General features: G+C 51.6%; 3 protein-coding genes across 5 annotated transcripts in view; 2 read left to right on the top strand and 1 right to left on the bottom strand.

Annotated features, from left to right (window-relative positions):
* Positions 1–1,482: 1,482 nt before the first annotated feature.
* On the bottom strand, positions 1,483–3,376 carry LOC135987423 (killer cell lectin-like receptor subfamily F member 1). The gene is made up of 6 exons (XM_065632360.1): positions 3,219–3,376; positions 2,741–2,910; positions 2,514–2,645; positions 2,231–2,385; positions 1,850–1,965; positions 1,483–1,753 (listed from the first exon to the last, which is right to left on the bottom strand). The coding sequence occupies exons 1-6, from the start codon at positions 3,374–3,376 to the stop codon at positions 1,630–1,632; spliced, it is 855 nt and encodes a 284-aa protein (XP_065488432.1). The 3' UTR covers positions 1,483–1,629.
* Positions 3,377–6,291: 2,915 nt separating this feature from the next.
* Positions 6,292–13,271, top strand: LOC135986707 (early activation antigen CD69-like). 3 transcript variants are annotated; one of them, XM_065631032.1, is made up of 7 exons: positions 6,292–6,348; positions 10,065–10,228; positions 10,704–10,926; positions 11,172–11,267; positions 11,659–11,828; positions 12,218–12,318; positions 12,501–13,271. In XM_065631032.1, the coding sequence occupies exons 2-7, from the start codon at positions 10,136–10,138 to the stop codon at positions 12,613–12,615; spliced, it is 798 nt and encodes a 265-aa protein (XP_065487104.1). In that variant the 5' UTR covers positions 6,292–6,348; positions 10,065–10,135; the 3' UTR covers positions 12,616–13,271. The 3 variants fall into 3 exon arrangements, with proteins under 3 accessions (XP_065487104.1, XP_065487094.1, XP_065487113.1); XM_065631022.1 differs by having other exon boundaries at positions 11,656–11,828; XM_065631041.1 differs by lacking the exon at positions 11,172–11,267 and having other exon boundaries at positions 11,656–11,828.
* Positions 7,357–17,902, top strand: part of CCT2 (chaperonin containing TCP1 subunit 2) — a 161,805-nt gene continuing 151,259 nt past the window's right edge. The window contains exon 1 of the mRNA XM_065631007.1: positions 7,357–7,361. The gene's annotated coding sequence lies outside the window, so the exon portion shown is untranslated. The remainder of the gene's footprint in view (positions 7,362–17,902) is intronic.

Below are 17,902 nucleotides of genomic sequence, written 5' to 3'. Positions count from 1 at the left end.
CAGAGATCTCCCCTCATCCTCCTTTTCTCCACGCTAAACAGATCCGGTTCCCTCAGCCACTCCTCATCAGACTTGTGCTCTAACCCCTTCACCAGTTTTTGTGGACTATTTTGTTCAAATGGGAAACACAGATCAAAAGTGTGCTCTATGTATACCTGAGATATAGATATATTTCATATATAATGCAAGTCTCCATTCTAACACAGTCTCTATGTGAACAAGGCAAAGCCACTTGGACTATAGGTTCTCTGACTTTCTATTTGGAGATGGGAATAACATTACCATCTTACCTCCTGGGATCTTATGAGAGTACAGACAGTAAATAGTTTTGGGGTTTACCCCACATTATGGGTAAGAGGGTCAGATATACATTCTAGCTCAGATAGATCCAATTCATGTGCAAATCCAGAGGATGTGCAGTATCATTCCAGGATGTGATCCTCTCAACTTGCAGCAAGATGTGATTGTTCTGGTTAGTAACTGCAGGATAGCAAGACTGGGTCATTATGTTGGATGTTGCTGACAGCAATCCGAAGATTTTCACAGAACTTAATAAAGGGAACAAGATGTACATGTTTTCAGGTGAAATATTGAAAGGACCAATAAGTCTCTGAGTAGAGAGACTCAAGCAGATGGAAAAACTATTATGCAAATGCACAATTCATAGTTTTCCTAAGGAAATAATTTGACCTGAAAAATCTAAAACTGGAATTTGGCCACAACACAGACGCATGCCAAAGGCCTGATCCTTACTTACTTTGTTGGGCTGTTCTTTAAAACTGCACAAAGAAGCCTCTTATTGAGAGGTTTGTAAGATCCCCGGTTCAGCTACTTGCTCAGTTGACTGAAGTGATAGCGCCACCTACTGTAGTGATGGCCACAGAGTCCAGAGATACTGTATCGTAAAATTTCGCTGTCCTGAGCTTATTTTTCGATTATTTTCCACTGTAGCTGTAATCAAGTCAAGCTAGAATTTAGAAGCACTCAAAATCTATTGGATTTGAATATAAATAGAAGGGACATTCAGAGTTACAGCAACAGACCTACAAACTGCAATGAACGCTTGGAGGGTCGAGAGCTTGCTTTGGAGTTCAGGATGGCTAAAAAGCCTTTAAGTACTGTGCTGTTGGGTTTTCCTACACCTGCCAGATCCAAAGTTTTCACAGCTTCTTTTGAGACTTCTGAGGGTGCAGGTGCTGAAGAGGATCCCCCAAGAAATGAACCATTCTGCTGCAAGAGGGATATTTTCTGTGCTCTGCTCTATGGAATGCTCTCTCTGATCCCTGTAACCCCCTGGCTCCCCAAAAAGATGCCACAGAGTTGCATTTTGTGTCCATCTGCTAGAGCAGGGAGGCAAAGTTGTACATTTCCATACATATCCTCCCCCAGTGCCCCAGTATGTTGTGCACCAGGAAGCTTATCTGGTACAGCAGGATGCTCCTTCCACCCCTCTCCATGAGAAAATCTGTTTGAAAACACCACACACAGCCCTGTTAACATCATAATGAGTTTATACAGATGGTCATCGCACAATGTCAGCAGTGGCTCCCACATCCCTGCACTGAGGGCCTGATCCTGGCCCGTCCCTGAAGGTCTGTCCCTCTGTTGGCCCATTTCGTGGCCTCCAGCTCAGAGCTGGGTGACTTTTTTCTGGCAGATCCACTGACAGGCCCAGCTGCAGTTATCAGAGATGATCCTGTTCCCTCTCAGCACCCCACATGTTCTGCCTGCATCCCAGGGGCTCAGCTGGAACCTGGGGATGCAGGTGGGAATGCATGAGCACGCGCCTCGGCACGAGGGTCCCTTGGGTGATGGGGGTGGCCCCAGCCCAACACCCAAAAGCGCTCACCGGCTCTGGTCCAGGCGGGAGCCGTTCAGCCAAATCCAGCCCTTCCCGGCGGAGGGCAAGGAGAGGCCAATCCAGAAGTAGCGGGTGGGATTCTGGAGGGTTTTATTTAGGAAATCCTGTACCGGCAGAGAGGGCAGGTGGTAACGCTGATGTGTCAGCAATTGCCATCTTCAAACAGGCTCCAGCCTGTCCTCACGCAGACCCATCCCAGGACCAAGCCCCACTGGTGTCCCCCACACTCTGACACTGGCAAAGGCCCTGCAGAGGTTTGGGCACAGGGCTGGTTGCTGACCCCAGATTTTGGGGCAAGGCTTCACCCCTCCCCAAGTATCACCAGCCCCAGAACCCGTCCCACGTCCCTGGCGCCATCGGTCCCTTTACCAACTCGTCCTGGTCTCCCGGCATCAGCAGCTCAGCCCCCCGATTCACACAGTCCTCCCGGCTCTCGCTCCAAGAGCTGGTCTCGTCGGCAGCCCAGTAGCACTTGGTCCCGTGCAGCTTCCAGCCCGAGGGACAGATCTTGCACCCCTCACTCTCTGCAGATGGACATACGGACACTGCCACATTAAGGCACCCGGGGTAGAGATAATGCCAGAAGGATGCTCGTGGCTTATTTGGAGGGGCAAGGGGTCCCAATGAAGGGATGCCATGAAGGGTGGGTCACCTTGCAGGGGACACAGGCTCTTCCTCAGCTCCAGGCAGACGCCATCCAGATCAGCATGACTGTGTCTCCATGATGTGTTTGTGCACCCCACGGTCCCCTCAGGTTGTCCCCTCTCTGCCACCAGCCAAGACACTGGGAGAGACAGATCCTCAGCCTGGTTTTGGGGGTACCCTGTGTGTGTCCCACCCCCCCCTAAAATAAAGCAAAGTCCACGGGGGCCAACTCACCACAGCCGATGAGGGACAGGGACAGGGCGGCTGTCAGGATCCTGAGGAGGCAGTGGGGACGTCGGGGGGCTGCTGCGGGGACATGCGCCCACTGTGGGGCAAAACCCTCCTGGGGCTCTGGCAGGTGGGATCCTGCAGAAAGGAAAAGGGGTGCCAAAAAAGAGGGGGAGCTCAAGAGCATCTGTCAACCCTCCTCCATCCCCAGAGAGCCCTAAGCAGGGTGGACGGGGGGTGAACCCTTCAAATGCCTGCAGCCCTTCCTGCGCAAGGGGGTGACCCCAGCAACGGACCAGCAGCAACAGGAGCCGAGTGTCTCCGCAAAAAATCCCTCTGCTTCCACTTTTGGGGTCACACACCCGGAGAAAAGCCCCACCAGAGCCTCCTCCCTCACTCCAGGCCTCCGTTTCCCTGCCTTGAGCAACTCTCAGAGAAACAACGAGTGGCATCACCACGCTTCTCTCATCACACCCATCAACACCCCCCCATATTTCCTCTCTCCGCCACCAATATCGGGGGTGGGAAACACACCAATAGACACAACCCCCCATTACCTGCATCCTGCAGGGGACCCGAGCTCCCTGCAGCCCCCCGCTTCCCCCTTTGGTCTAAGACCATGTAACCGTCCTCGTCCTCCATGTCACGGAAGAACCAGGAAGGCACAGGGCTGGGGACACAGAGCAGGGGACAGGAAACCAAACCACTGATGACCACACAGGGCTTTTGCTGTCAAGGTACCAACTGTCAGCAGGGCCAGAGCTTCCTGCCACTATTGCAGCTAAACAGGCCCAAAACTGCCAGGGAGAGCAGCCCCAACACCTGGCAAAGGCCACAGGGGTGCTTTTCCTCTAGAGAAAGGAAAATCAGGCTACAGGGCTGCTGCCCACAGGGGAAAGGAGAAATTAGAAAAATCCCTCTTTCCCCCCCAAAAAGCCCTCCATGGTGGACAGCAAAAACACAAATATGTAGAGCTTGTTAACCAGCTTTTCATACTGACAGGTCAGTGCCTGTTATTGCACAAGCCATGGATGTGGTGAGTGATGGGCACATCAGGAACCCCTATATCCCCACTTCTCCTCATTGGCAGCTATTTCATTAGCCTAATTAAGCACTATTTAATTACTGCTGGCACTAACCCCTTTCTTTCATGCTCTGCCAGACAACGGCAAGCAACTGCACTCAGTGCACGGCAAGACTGCCCATTTCCTTCCAGGATTTAATTGTATTTACTTTTTTTTTTAATTGAAAGGGAGAAAACAGCACCAAAAATCCACTTTGCTAAACAGAGGAGGGGAAAAGGGGACATCAGGGAACAAGAGAAGATCCCCTCCATGTGCTCCAATATCCCAAAAGTGGGGGCCAGAAGGGAAAGGACAGGGCTGCCTTCAGCAGGTATCTTCTGGAACAGATGAGACAACCATGATAAGCTGCCATGTTTTAAGAAAAAAAGTAGTAGAAAAATAGCAACAAGTTCTGTAGTGGTCACACATACCACATAATGGCCATTTTGCACCCTGGCAAAGGGCCAGGCACCTCAGCCAAGCTCTCCATACCCATTTCATCTGGCAGCAGCACCTCAAGCTTCATCACCATGGTGCAAAAGCAGCTACAGGTGAGTTGTTAGAAAAGCAAGACGAGTGCTGTGGTGGTCCCAGGAGAAACAAAACACTTCTGTGCTTGAGGCCCCAGTCCACACAGCCACGTCTCAGCATTCTGCAGCGCCCTCCTGCAGGTTCCTCACCATCAGACCTGGCAGCCAAATGTTGCTGAGACCAGCAGCACCACAGACCCGCAGTTGAGGGAAGAAGATCCCCTGCCACTCTGTGCTGCTGGAAGAGGTGAAGCTGTGTAGTTCCCAACACAGACGAGGTGCTTTCTCCACCTATTTCTGTCAATTGGTTCCCATCACAGACTGGTCCTTGCTGCAGAGACAATGCCCGGGCTCAGCGAAGCTCAGACTACAGACATTACGGTTGTTCAGCCAGAAACAAGACTCTCGACCCTGCAATGAGATCCTGCAAGAATAAGCAAAGACACTGTTGGTACCTTTGGGGAAGCAGCTGTGCCTTCAGGCACCTGGAGGGGACAAGGGCTGCCTGCAAGGGACAGGCCATGTAGCCACGTCCCACCAGGCCCCTGCCCATCCCAGCACAGGACGGTCTCCCTGTGACCCTGGTTCACAACAGGACTCACGTGCAGTTGAAGCTGCTGCTGTCCACCCACTCCAGGCGCCCGTCCCGTCTGCGCAGCCCAACCCAGTAATCAGTGATGTCCCTGAGGCGTGATAGAAACTCCTGGAGAGGAAAGAGAGAAGCCAACAGTCAGGAGCTGCTGCTGCCCCAGAGTGTCCCTGTCCCAGCCCCACACGAGGCCCCAGGATGGCAGCACCTCCCACCCAACGGCTGCTCCACCAAGCTCCAGAGCTTCTGCACGAGCTCCCCAGCCCGGCCAGCCGCGCTGGTCCTGCTCTGCTGGAGCTCTGCTGTGCTTGGGTTCTGCCGAGCTCTGTGCGGGAGGAGACGCGCCCACTGGAGCTGCTGGAGCACAAGCCCTGGGTCTGCTGGTGTTACTCACAGCAACAACTTGCTGCCAGGTATGGCCTGAGTAGACAAACCGAGCTGGAATTTCAGGCCGTGTACTCAAAACTTATTTTGATCTTGCTGCTGAGCGACAGGGGTTGGACCTTGCAGGCCAGTGCCAGGAAATACCATCAGCAGAGACTGCAAAAATCAAGTAAGAACAGTAAACAAGCTGCCTGGAGGACGGAGAGAGGGCATCCCACAAGAAACCTCCCTGCTAACAAGTACTAATATCTAAACCTTGCAAAGCCACACGATTTCTGTATTATTCTTGCTGCTTGTCTGTTGATCACCGTGGCCCTGGGCTCTGTCTTCCTGTGAATAAATCTCAACAATGCTGGCAGTGTTCCAAAACCACGTCAGAGGAGCAGATGCTGGGCTTGTCCAAAGGGATCCTTTATCTCTCACACGCAGCTCCAAGCTCCCAAGAAGCCAAATCTTTACTTTTTAGGGCTGCCCCCCAATTTGTTTTCTTTAATACCAAAACCTCCAGTAAAATTCCACCACCTCAATTGTGTTGCAGCATGTAATGTGCAACAACACATCTTAATAAAGTTAATACACATTTATACTCCAAAGAGTGACTGATATACTGGTGAGGGAAACAGACTTTAATAACAACCCCCTGCACCCCTCATTCCCCAAAAGCGGGGGAAACAGCCTGAGGGATCAGGAAGCAGGAACCGCCAGGAGCTGCTGGTCCCAGACAAACAGAGAAATGACCTGGAAAAAACAGCAGCAGGAACTGAGGGTACAGCCTCTGACACCTATGTGAGTCAAAAATAAGCAACTTTCCACCCAAAATAGCGGGAGACGGAGCAACCGAGACGGAGTAACCGAAAGAGCATCTCAGCGCTAGGAGGGTTTAAAACAAAGTGCTTCGCTCCGATTGGCTCTCTCCACCGTCACTCCTGATTCTTGCGCTCTGAATGGCCAGAACGCTGGGCGGGCTGTGACCGACTATATAAAGGGCGATATCAGCCCGAAGGCGTGTGCGGGAGCTGCCTGAGCTGGGGGACGGGGGTGACCCAGGTAGGGACCTCTCGTCGGTCGCTCGGGGAAGAGAGAGGGAGGAAGGGCGCCCCTTAGCCAGGGGGCAGGTAGGGACCTCCTGTCGGTCGCTCGGGGGAGGCGGCGAGGGCAGCCGCGGCGACAGGGCAGCCTGTTTCCCAGCAGCTGCGGCTCATTCTCCTCTGTCGCACAGAAGGGATCTTGTAGAGACTTTCCTCTCCGGGGGCTTTCGCAGCCGCGCTTGGGCTCGGTCTGTCGGGCTCCTCCGCTGCCCCGGGGCTCGGTGGGTGGGTTCCCGGTCGGGGCCGCTCCAGCCTGGGCTTTCCCGGGCAGTAGGTTCTGCTTCAGGAGCCCCAGCTCCACAGCCCTGTCACCTCTCTGCGGGGCTTGGCGCTCCCTTCCTCGGGGGCGGAAGGGGGGCGTTTCGGGAAGGAGCGTTTGCTGTTTTTCCCGTAAGTCAGCCGCCCTGTTCTCCCAAGACACGCAGTTCTTACGCGAGCGCTTGAGGGCCCCGAGCTGGAAGCGCTGCCAGGGCAGGAGCCGCTGCCACAAGCCCACGGGGGCAGCTCTGGGGTTCACAGCGTTCCTGGGATTCATAGCTCTGCCGTGATTCACAGCTTTCCCGGGATTCATAGCTCTGCCGTGATTCACAGCGTTCCTGGGATTCATAGCTCTGCCGTGATTCACAGCTTTCCCGGGATTCATAGCTGTGCAGTTCTCTGTGCCAGCAGCTTGTGGTTTCTTGGTGCTGGTGTTTGCATGGGCAGGGCAGGGAGCTTGTGCTCCGACAGCTGCAAGTTCCAGTTGCTGTTGTGATCTGTGAGGCCAGGGCTATGCCAGATAGATGGGGGAAGAAATATTAGTTGTACGTGTGTATCAGCTTGGCTGGAAACAGGCTTTGGCAGCGGATATGATGCCTTGGACACAAGATTGTACACAACGCAGTGAGTGTCCCAAGTGGCAAGGTTTAAATATTTTAGTCCATTTGCATGCGAGATAGGCGGGAGTGGCTCATGTCCTCCCTCTGCTCGCTTCTGGTGCTAGTTAATGAGGTTGCTCCAGAAGTGAGTGAGTTGGTCCTCTAGGAGTAGCTGGTGATTTGTAATTCCTTCTAGGCTGTCGTAGCTGCTGTATGACCCTGCTTTTGTGCAAGCATGGTTAATACCTTTATCTCAAAGGCTGGTGCCTTCGTCTTGCAAAGAATACAATTGGGCCTTAAGGAAGTGATACTGTCCTGCCTCTGCAGCATTTCTCTCTTCCTTCTACAAGGTGCAAAACCAATTGTTTAAGGCATAACAAGGTGCATACTATGTCCATCACACCACCCTGTGACATAAACGCTTGCTTTAAACTAAAAGGAGAGATTCAGGCCAGCCATGAGGAAGACATTTTTTACACTGAGGGTGGTGAAACACTGGCCCAGGTTGCCCGGAGAGGTGGTCAATGCCCCATCCCTGGGAACATTCCAGGCCAGACTGGACGGGGCTCTGAGCAACCTGATCTAGTTGAAGACGTCCCTGCTCATGGCAGGGAGTTGAACTAGATGACCTTTGAAGGTGCCTTCCAACCAAAAAATTCTGTCATTCTAAGAGGCAGAGTAAAGTGAGTAATCATACACTTAGCAATGGCTATGCCAACCACCAAAAGCACTAATCCAATTAACAGGGTTATTCTAATTTGTGCTAACCAGTAAGTCCTAGAGAATGTAAAAGAGAGGTAAACCAGGATCTGGGTGAGAGTTCCTCAAGCCAGTTTGTTGGCTGGAGCAATTGGAATAGTTTAGAAATCTGGTCAGCCATGTCATTCATCTTGGCACAATCTTCTTCTATAGAGGTAGTGGCATTATGAATAGTAATACAACATTTTCCCTTGGTTAGATTCAACACTTTGCAAACTCTGTTTTCTTTAAATGATATCATATCTTCAAGGCTTCAAAACAGGGTTTACTTGTGACCACATCCATTGAATATCAGATAAATCCCTTTGTTCTGATCCTAATCTGTGGGGAAGTTATATACACTATGGGCGAGTTATATTCAAAGAATAACGAGCCTCATAATGGGCTGCTTAAGAGGATGGAAAAATGGAGCTAAGCAAGGTAAGGTTGTCTGCCAAGAGGCTGTAGTCTCCCCATAGGACTGACACATTTTGGAACACAACGACTCATGAGGCCCCAATTTGGGATGTCTCAAAGGTAAAATTGAATTTGTGGGTGGGAGGTGTTAATCCTTCTTTTCTCAAAATTGTCCCTTAAAATATACACAATGAAATAGGTGTCATTTAGTCTCAGGATAATGTTTGGGACTTCATACTGGAAAAGGTCTCACGATAACCCCCTGTTAGTAGAGAGTCTGCTCTCCACTGAATAGAGCCCGTTGTCCCAGCCCCACTGGATGGGCAAATAAACACAGGGAATCCCTGGAGTCTGATTTTGTTGTTAGACCAAGAATTCCACTCAGTGGGGTAACAAAAAAAAAAAACTCATCCCTTGTTCAGCAGACTGAGGAATGGTCATACATATTCCCTGATCGGTGTGCTTCCAAACTCTCATAAATCCCTGAATCAATTTCCATGCAAGGTTTGGAGAATTATTGTTTCCACTCCTTCCTCTCCTTGACTGGTAGAGGGGAGAAGGCAGAAAACTACCCAGAACCAAAACCAAAATGACATATACATCCTAAAAGTATGATCAAACTAACAGTCAAAGCCACAAAGCAGAGGCTAAAAGCTAAACATGTGCCCTGATAAAGCATACACTTTTGACAGACAAAGATCAATTTCTTTCCTCTTCTCCCTGCAAGGGAACAAAAAGGAAAAATGTGATCCTTCATCAAACTGGCTTTAAAGAGAGAGAACAATCCACCTAATATTGATTTTTTTTTTTTTTTTTTTTTATGCTGCCTGCTATAGGCATCAGTGGCCACCCAGGCAGACTTACTGAAAAGGGGTGTTTGGTACCAGGGGGACTTCCCCCACACTGGGGAGTTCAACCAGGGCTGGTTGTCCAGGATAATGGAGAAGATTTATGGGGTCTTTAGTTTCTTTTACCCCAGGAAGTATAGATGGAGACTTCGAGTAAAATGCAGTAATTTGTGGACCTCTGTTAACTCCCCAGCTGTTGTTTATTTTGGTCATAGCTTCTGAGAATTGCACAGACCATCCAGGCTCACAGACTTTCAGAAAACATTTTAGCAGACAATTTGTTCTTTCTACTATCCTGTTTGCTTGGGGATAGTGAGGGGTATAAACCATCTGCTGTACTCCTTCAGTTTTTGCTCATTCCTGGAGCACCCTGGCAGTGAAGTGGCTGCTGTTATATGATGGAATTGATTTGGCTTTTGATAAGAAACTAAACCACAGTTTTAACTTTTACACTGTCTTTTCCCTGGTTGCCCATGTCACTGCTCCAGCCTGGAAAAATCCCAATATTGCTTCCACCCCAACAAGCACATCTCATTTCCCTTCTGATCTCTAAAAGGTCCTATGTATCTAACCTGCCAGGTTTCCCATAGTACTTTCCCATCCCACAGATGGAGCGGAGGATCTTGCAAAGGGTGTTATTCTAGTCTGATATATCATAGGAATCAGGCAAAAATTGCTGTGCTATGTAGTTCTCGGGTAACGGGCCATCCTCTGCTCCCAGCTTCCAGGAGGTCTCTGAGCCCTGAGTGACCACGCTTAATGTGCACCCTGTCCAGCAGGTGTTCCCATTTCTCCTCTTCCCTCTCTTTTGCCAGCATAGCCAAGCGGGTGAGTGAGTCTGCTTGGTTGTTCCAGATGTGTGCTGGATGATATCAACCCATGGCTGATGCTTCAAATGAGTTGCGACAGCTGTCGGGCAACAGAATTAAACATTCCTATTGCATCGCTATCATGTTCGCCGCAGTCTCCCAATATGAAGGTAACAGCTGTGGTCATAAAACTGTCCCGGTGTGTGAACCAATGCAGGCACATTGCAAGAAGAGCCAGAGGCCACGAATGCATTTGCAAAGAGCAAGTTTTATTTTAGTTACCTCTCTAGCGGGGGATCTCCGAAGCAGCACCTGAGCTACCGGGCAGGGGACGCACGTGCTGCAGAGTTCAGCCCTGGTAGAAGATCACTGGGCCTGCTGAGCTCGCCTGTTATTTCAAGGCTTCAAGCAGGCACAGCCTCTGCTTTCTCACAACAAAGCAGGAGTGTCAGGTGTAGCGATAAGGTGCCTTAGAGTTTCTCACAGGCCTATGTTATCTAACACAGAGGTTCTACTTGTCAAGCACACATGGTCAGTAAAACAATTAGTGTGATGTTTGTGCTTTTTCTACACTGCAGCTACAGTCGCTTGAGTGTATTTACAATTAGCTTCCTCGCTATTCTCGTGCAATTCCCATACACCCAGCTTGGCTGGAAACAGGCTTTGGGAGCGGATAAGATGACTTGGACACAAGACTGGGCTTGTGACAAGCAAAGAGATTGCCCATCTCATTTGCCTTTGGGACAAGGGGAGAAGAGCAGAGTCTGTGACAATGATGGGAACACAGAGAAGCGCCTGGATCCCCAGTACAGAGGGGCATCCCTGAAGCCAGAGCTGCCTGGGAAGAGGACAAGCAGAAGGCTTCTGGGTGAGTGCAGGGCCACCCCTGTGGCCTGTCGGGAGGGCACAGTGTCCCTGTGGGAGTGTCAGCCCGTGAGGACTGGGTTTGACAAGAGTGAGGTTTCTTCCAGCTGTTGGAGGGGCACGAAACAGGCTGGAGGGTCCCTCCTGCCTTCCCTGGGCAGCTGGTGTTGGGAGTGGTGGGGATGTGAGGGCCAGGCCAGCTCTGGGACAGCACGGTTCCTCACTGCTGGTGGCTTTTTCCTCCTCCAGGTGAGTGGTGCACGCTGCATCCAGTGTATGTCCTGGTGCTGGCTGTGCTTGTGGCTCTGGTCCTGGTTTTGGCAGCGGCTGTTGCTATGGTGTCAGGTAAGGGAGCAGCAGGCGCCTGCGTGCGGCCCCTCAGCACGGAGCCGTGTGTGCCGCCGGGCTGGATGCGGCCCCTTCCCCTCAGGGCTGGGGCAGGCGTTGGTGTGTGAGGCCAAGGCTGGTGGGGGGAGCGTGTTGGGGCCAGCCCCTCAGGCTGGCTGTGCCCCTGCCCTGGCCCAGGGCTCCTGGGGAGGGGCAGGGACACCCCCGGCTGTGCCCTGGGGCAGGCTGTTAACCCCTGGGGTGTTTGCTCCCTGTGGGTCCCTGGCAGCAAATGGGGGATCCCCGTGTGGGGAGCCTGGGTCTGCCCCCTTCCCTGCCCCATGGAGCTGTGTCCCCTGGTCCCTGTGGAGAGGAGTCCTCTGACCTTCTCCCCTTCCCTCTCCAGCAGGAAGAGATGGAGGGCGTGCAGCTGCCGTGCTGGGCTGTCCTGACGACTGGGTTGGGTACCGCAATGTCTGCTACTACCTCTCGAGCGAGGAGGGGAGCTGGGAGTGGGGCCAGGAGCGGTGCTCCTCGCTCGGGGCCTCGCTGGCTGTGATCAAGAGGGAGTGGGAAATGGTGAGTGAGGGGCTGCTGTGGCCGTGTGGGGGGGTCTGGGTTGGGTGCAGACCTTGGGGTTGGTGCTGGGAGGTTGGAGGTGCTTCTAGGGACACAGATGCAGTTCTGGCGTGTGGCCTCAGAGGGAAGGAGGCTCAGGTACAGTGTGGAGCCCAGGGTGCGTGTCCTCCCGCGTGGAGCTCAGCGGGACTGCAAGCACAGCAGAGCTCCAGCAGAGCAGGACCAGTGCGGCTGGCCAGGCTGGGGAGCTCATGCAGAAGCTCTGGAGCTTGGTGGAGCAGCCATTGGGTGGGAGGTGCTGCCATCCTGGGGCCTCATGTGGGGCTGGGACAGGGACACTCTGGGGCAGCAGCAGCTCCTGACTGTTGGCTTCTCTCTTTCCTCTCCAGGAGTTTCTGTCACGCCTCAAGGGCAACATTGATTACTGGGTTGGGCTGCGCAGACAGGACGGGCGCCTGGAGTGGGTGGACGGCAGCAGCTTCAATGACACGTGAGTCCTGTTGCGAACCAGGGTCACAGGGAGACCGTCCTGTGCTGGGATGGGCAGGGGCCTGGTGGGACGTGGCTACAGGGCCTGTCCCTTGTAGGCAGCCCTTGTTCCCTCCAGGCACTTATGGGTGGGGAGAGCTGCTTCCCCAAGGGTACCAACAATGTCATTGCTTATTCTTGCAGGATCACTCTGAAGGGCCAAGAGTCTTGTTTCTGGCTGAATTACCATGATCTCTGGAGTTCAAACTGCTTCCGGACCCATCATTATCTCTGCAGCAAGGCCCAAGCTCTGATGTGAAATAGTTGATGGGGAGAAAGGACTTTTTCCTGCTGGGAAGTCCACAACTTTGCCTTTGCTATTAACACAGAGTGGCTTGGGAATTTCCTTCTGAACTGTATATCTGTAGTGCTGCTGGTCCCAGCAGCATCTCTCTGCCAGGTCTCTGAGGAACCTGCAGGACTGGAAGACATCAGGGCCACTGTGGCTGTGTGATCTGGGACCTCAAGCACAGAACTGGTTTCTTTCTCCTGGGACCAGCCCAGCACTCGTCTTGCTTTTTGAGCAACTCGCCTATATCTGCTTTTGCGCTGTGGTCATGGAGCTCAAGGTGCTGTTGCCAGATGAGATGGGTACACAGAGCTTGGCTGAGGTCCCTGGCCCTTTGCCAGGGTGTGAAGTGGATTTTGTGGCACACATGACCAGTACAGACCTTGTTGCTATGTTTCCACTAATTTTTTTCTTAAAACACGGTAAATTATCATGGTTGTCTTGTCTGTTCCAGAAGGCGCCTGCTGAAGGCAACCCTGTCCTTTCCCTTCCCACCCCCCACTTCTAGGAAGTGGGAGCACATGGAGGGGATTTATTTTATAGCTATATTTATAGCTATATTTATCGTTATATTTACTAGTAGTGTATTAGTATTTTGTTAGTTGTTTAAACTGTGTTTATCTCAATCCAAGTTTTTCCCTTTCCTTTTGTTTCTCTCCCCTGGGGTGGGGGTGGGAGAGGGGGTGAGCGAGTGTCTGTCGTGGTTGTATGGCCAGTTTGGGTTAAACCACAATGGGGGAAAGAGGTGTTTTTCTAATTTTTCCTTTTCCTTGCAGGCAGCAGCCAATACCCTGATTTTCCTTTCTCTAGAGGAAAAGCACCCCTGTGGCCTTTACCAGGTGTTGGGGCTGCTCTCCCTGGCAGTTTTGGGGCTGTTTAGCTGCAATAATGGCAGGAAGCTCTGGCCCTGCTGACAGTTCATACCTTGACAGCAAAAGCCCTGCGTGGTCATCAGTGCTTTGGTTTCCTGTCCCTCTGTGTCCCCAGCCCTGTGCCTTCCTGGTGACATGGAGGACGAGGATGGTTACATGGTCTTGGGGAAGCGGGGGGCTGCGGAGAGCTTGGGTCCCCTGGAGGATGCAGGTAATGGGGGGTTGTGTCTGTTGGTGTGTCCCCCCCACCCAATATTGGTGGTGGAGAGAGGAAGTATGGGGGGGGATGATCACAGAATCACAGAATGTTAGGGATTGGAAGGGACCTCGAAAGATCATCCAGTCCAATACCCCTGCCAGAGCAGGAACACCTAGGTGAGGTTACACAGGAAGGCATCCAGGCAGGTTTTGAATGTCTCCAGAGAAGTAGAATCCACAACCTCCCTGGGCAGCCTGTTCCAGTGTTCCGTCACCCTCACTGAGAAGAAGTTTCTTCTCAAATATAAGTGGAACCTCTTGTGTTCCAGCTTGAACCCATTTTCCCTTGTCTCTACTGTCGGTTGTCACTGAGAAGAGCCTGGCTCCATCCGCGTGACACCCACCCTTTATATATTTATAAACATTGATGAGGTCACCCCTCAGTCTCCTCTTCTCCAAGCGAAAGAGAACCAGCTCCCTCAGCCTTTCCTCATAAGGGAGATGCTCCACTCCCTTAATCATCTTTGTGGCCCTGCGCTGGACTCTCTCCAGCAGTTCCCTGTCCTTCTTGAACTGAGGGGCCCAGAACTGGACACAATATTCCAGATGGGGTCTCACCAGGGCAGAGTAGAGGGGAAGGAGAACCTCTCTCGACCTACTAACCACCCCCCTTCTAATACACCCCAGGATGCCATTGGCCTTCTTGGCCACAAGGGCACAGTGCTGGCTCATGGTCATCCTGCTGTCCACCAGGACCCCCAGGTCCCTTTCCCCTACACTGCTCTCTAATAGGTCATTCCCCAACCTGTACTGGAACCTGGGGTTGTTCCTGCCCAGATGCAAGACTCTACATTTTCCCTTATTATATTTCATTAAATTTTTCCCTGCCCAACTCTCTAGCCTGTCCAGATCTCGCTGGATGGCAGCACAGCCCTCTGGAGTGTCAGCCACTCCTCCCAGCTTGGTGTCATCAGCAAACTTGCTGATAGTACACTCAATTCTCTCATCCAAGTCATTGATGAATATATTGAACAGTATTGGTCCCAGAACTGACCCTTGAGGCACTCCACTAGATACAGGCCTCCAACCAGACTCTGCCCCAGTGATCACAACTCTCTGGCTTCTCTCCTTCAGCCAGTTTGCGGTCCACCTCACTACCCGATCATCCAGTCCACACTTCCTCAGTTGAGCCGTGAGGATGCTGTGGGAGACGGTGTCAAATGCTTTGCTGAAGTCAAGGTAGACCACATCCACTGCTCTGCCTTCATCAATCCACCTTGTTACGTCTTCATAAAAGGCTATGAGGTTGGTCAAACATGACTTCCCCTTGGTGAAGCCATGTTGACTGTCCCTGATGACCCTATTATCCTTGATATGTCTTAAGATGGCACCAAGGATAAGGTGTTCCATCACTTTCCCAGGGATGGAGGTGAGGCTGACTGGTCTATAGTTGCCCGGGTCCTCCTTCTTGCCCTTTTTGAAGACCGGAGTGACATTTGCTTTCCTCCAGTCCTCAGGCACCTCTCCTGTTTCTCAAGACTTGGCAAGGATGATGGAGAGTGGTCCAGCAATGACTTCAGCCAGCTCCCTCAGCACCTGTGGGTGCATCCCATCTGGACCCATGGATTTATGGATGTCCAGATTGCTTAATTGCTCCCTAACCCAGTCCTCATCAACTGAGGCAAACTCCTCCATTGCCCTGCCTTCCTCTGGGGCCTCAGGGGTACGGGGCTCCTCAGGACAGCCTCCGGCAGAGTAGACAGAGGCAAAGAAGGCATTCAGTAATTCTGCCTTCTCTGTATCTTCTGTCACCAGGGCACCCACCCCGTTCATCAGTGGGCCTACATTGCCTCTGGTGTTAGTTTTATCTGCCATGTATTTGAAGAAGCTCTTCCTGTTGTCCTTGACCCCTCTCGCCAGGTTTAACTCTAAGGAGGCCTTAGCTTTCCTAGTTGCCTCCCTACATCCTCTGACAACAGCCTTATATTCTTCCCAAGAGCCTTATATTCTTCCCAAAATAATGGGTGTGATGGAAGAAGCGGGGTGATGCCACTCGTCGTTTCTCTGAGAGCTGTTCAAGGTGGGGAAATGGAGGCCTGGAGTGTGGGAGGAGGGTCTGGTGGGGCTTTACTCCAGGTGTGTGACTCTGAAAGTGGAAGCAGAGGGATTTTTGTGGGGACACTCAGCTCCTGTTGCTGCTGGTCCATTCCTGGGGTCACCCCCTTGCACAAGTGGGGCTGCAGAGATTTGGAGGGGTCACCCCCCTGTCCACCCTGCTTAGGGCTCTCTGGGGATGGAGGAGGGTTGACAGATGCTCTTGAGCTCCCCCTCCTTTTTGGCACCCCTTTTCCTTTCTGCAGGATCCCACCTGCCAGAGCCCCGGGAGGGTTTTGCCCCACAGTGGGCGCGTGTCTCCGCAGCAGCCCCCTGATGTCCCCACTGCCTCCTCAGGGTCCTGACAGCCGCCCTGTCCCTCATCGGCTGTGGCGAGTTGGCCCCCATGGGCTTTGCTTTATTTTAGGGGGGGGTGGGACACACACAGGGTACCCCCAAAACCAGGCTGAGGATCTGTCTCTCCTAATGTCTTGGCTGGTGGCAGAGAAGGGACAACCTCAGGGGACCTCTGCTACCTTATAGGTACCAGAGAGTCCATGCCATAGAGCAGAGTACAGAAAAAAATCCCTCTTGCAGCAGAATGGTTCATTTCTTGGGGGATCCTCTTCAGCAGCTCCACCCTCAGAACTCTCAAAAGAAGCTGTGAAAACTCCAAGCCTGTTATGTGTAGGAAAACTCAAGAGCTGGAAAATCTTCTTATAATTTGAGTACCTGAAGACTGGCATTTTTGGCCGTCTTGAACTCTGAAGTAAGCTCTACACCCTCAAAACGTCTTCACTGCAGTTTGTTGGTCTGTCTTGTTTCCTAATAGCATGTTCTGACTCTGTTGCTGTAACTCTGGATGTTCCTTCTGCTTATCATAGTATGTCCTGAGTTGGAAGGGACCCACAGGGATCATTGAGTCCAACTCCTGTCCCTGCATATGACAACCCCACAGTTCATACCATGTGTCTGAGGGTGTTGTCCAGTCTCTTCTTGAACACTGTCAGGCTTGGGGCTGTGACACCTCCCTGGGGAGCCTATTCTGGTGCTCCACCACCCTCTGGGGAAGAACCTTTTCCTCATGTCCAACCTAAACCTTCCCCTGGCACATATTCTTGCCATTCCCTTGGGTCTCTATACTTGTACCTTTTATGAACTAATCTGAGTGGAGAGACTCAAGCAGACAGAAAACCTGCCATGCAAATGCACGATTCATAGTTTTCCTAGGAAATAATTTGACCTGAAAAATCTAAACCTGAAATTTGGCCATGACACAGATGCATGCCAAAGGCCTGATACTTCCTTACTTTTTTCGGATGTTCTTTAAAACTGCAAAAGAAGCCTATTATTGAGAGGTTTGTAAGATCCCCGGTTCAGCTACTTGCTCAGTTGACTGAAGTGATAGCGCCACCTACTGTAGTGATGGCCACAGAGTCCAGAGATATTGTATCGTAAAATTTCGCTGTCCTGAGCTTATTTTTCGATTATTTTCCACTGTAGCTGTAATCAAATCAAGCTAGAGTTTAGAAGTACTCAAAATCTATTGGATCTGAATATAAATAGAAGGGACATTCAGAGTTACAGCAACAGACCTACAAACTGCAATGAACGCTTGGAGGGTCTAGAGCTTGCTTTGGAGTTCAGGATGGCCAAAAAGCCAGTCTTTAAGTACTGTGCTGTTGGGTTTTCCTACACCTGCCAGATCCAAAGTTTTCACGGCTTCTTTTGAGACTTCTGAGGGTGCAGCTGCTGAAGAGGATCCCCCAAGAAATGAACCATTCTGCTGCAAGAGGGATATTTTCTGTGCTCTGCTCTATGGAATGCTCTCTCTGGTCCCTGTAACCCCCTCTCTTCCCAAAAAGTTGCCACAGAGTTGAATGTTGTGCCCACCTGTTAGAGCAGGGATGCAGAATTGAATATCCTCCCCCAATACCCCAGTATGATGAGTTTGTGAAATATCACAGGACATTGATAGCACGTTTGTTAGACTAGCAGTTATTTTCCAGAGACCCTCTACCTTGATGCAAACATGTAGCTATATCACATAGCACTATGAAGAAAATGGTGCTAGCGCTACTTCTGTATCAGGC

Source organism: Caloenas nicobarica, chromosome 1, assembly GCF_036013445.1.
Source record: "Caloenas nicobarica isolate bCalNic1 chromosome 1, bCalNic1.hap1, whole genome shotgun sequence".
NCBI lineage: Eukaryota > Metazoa > Chordata > Aves > Columbiformes > Columbidae > Caloenas > Caloenas nicobarica.
Note: the sequence above shows the minus strand (reverse complement) of the source record. Positions and strands in the feature narration are given on the sequence as shown.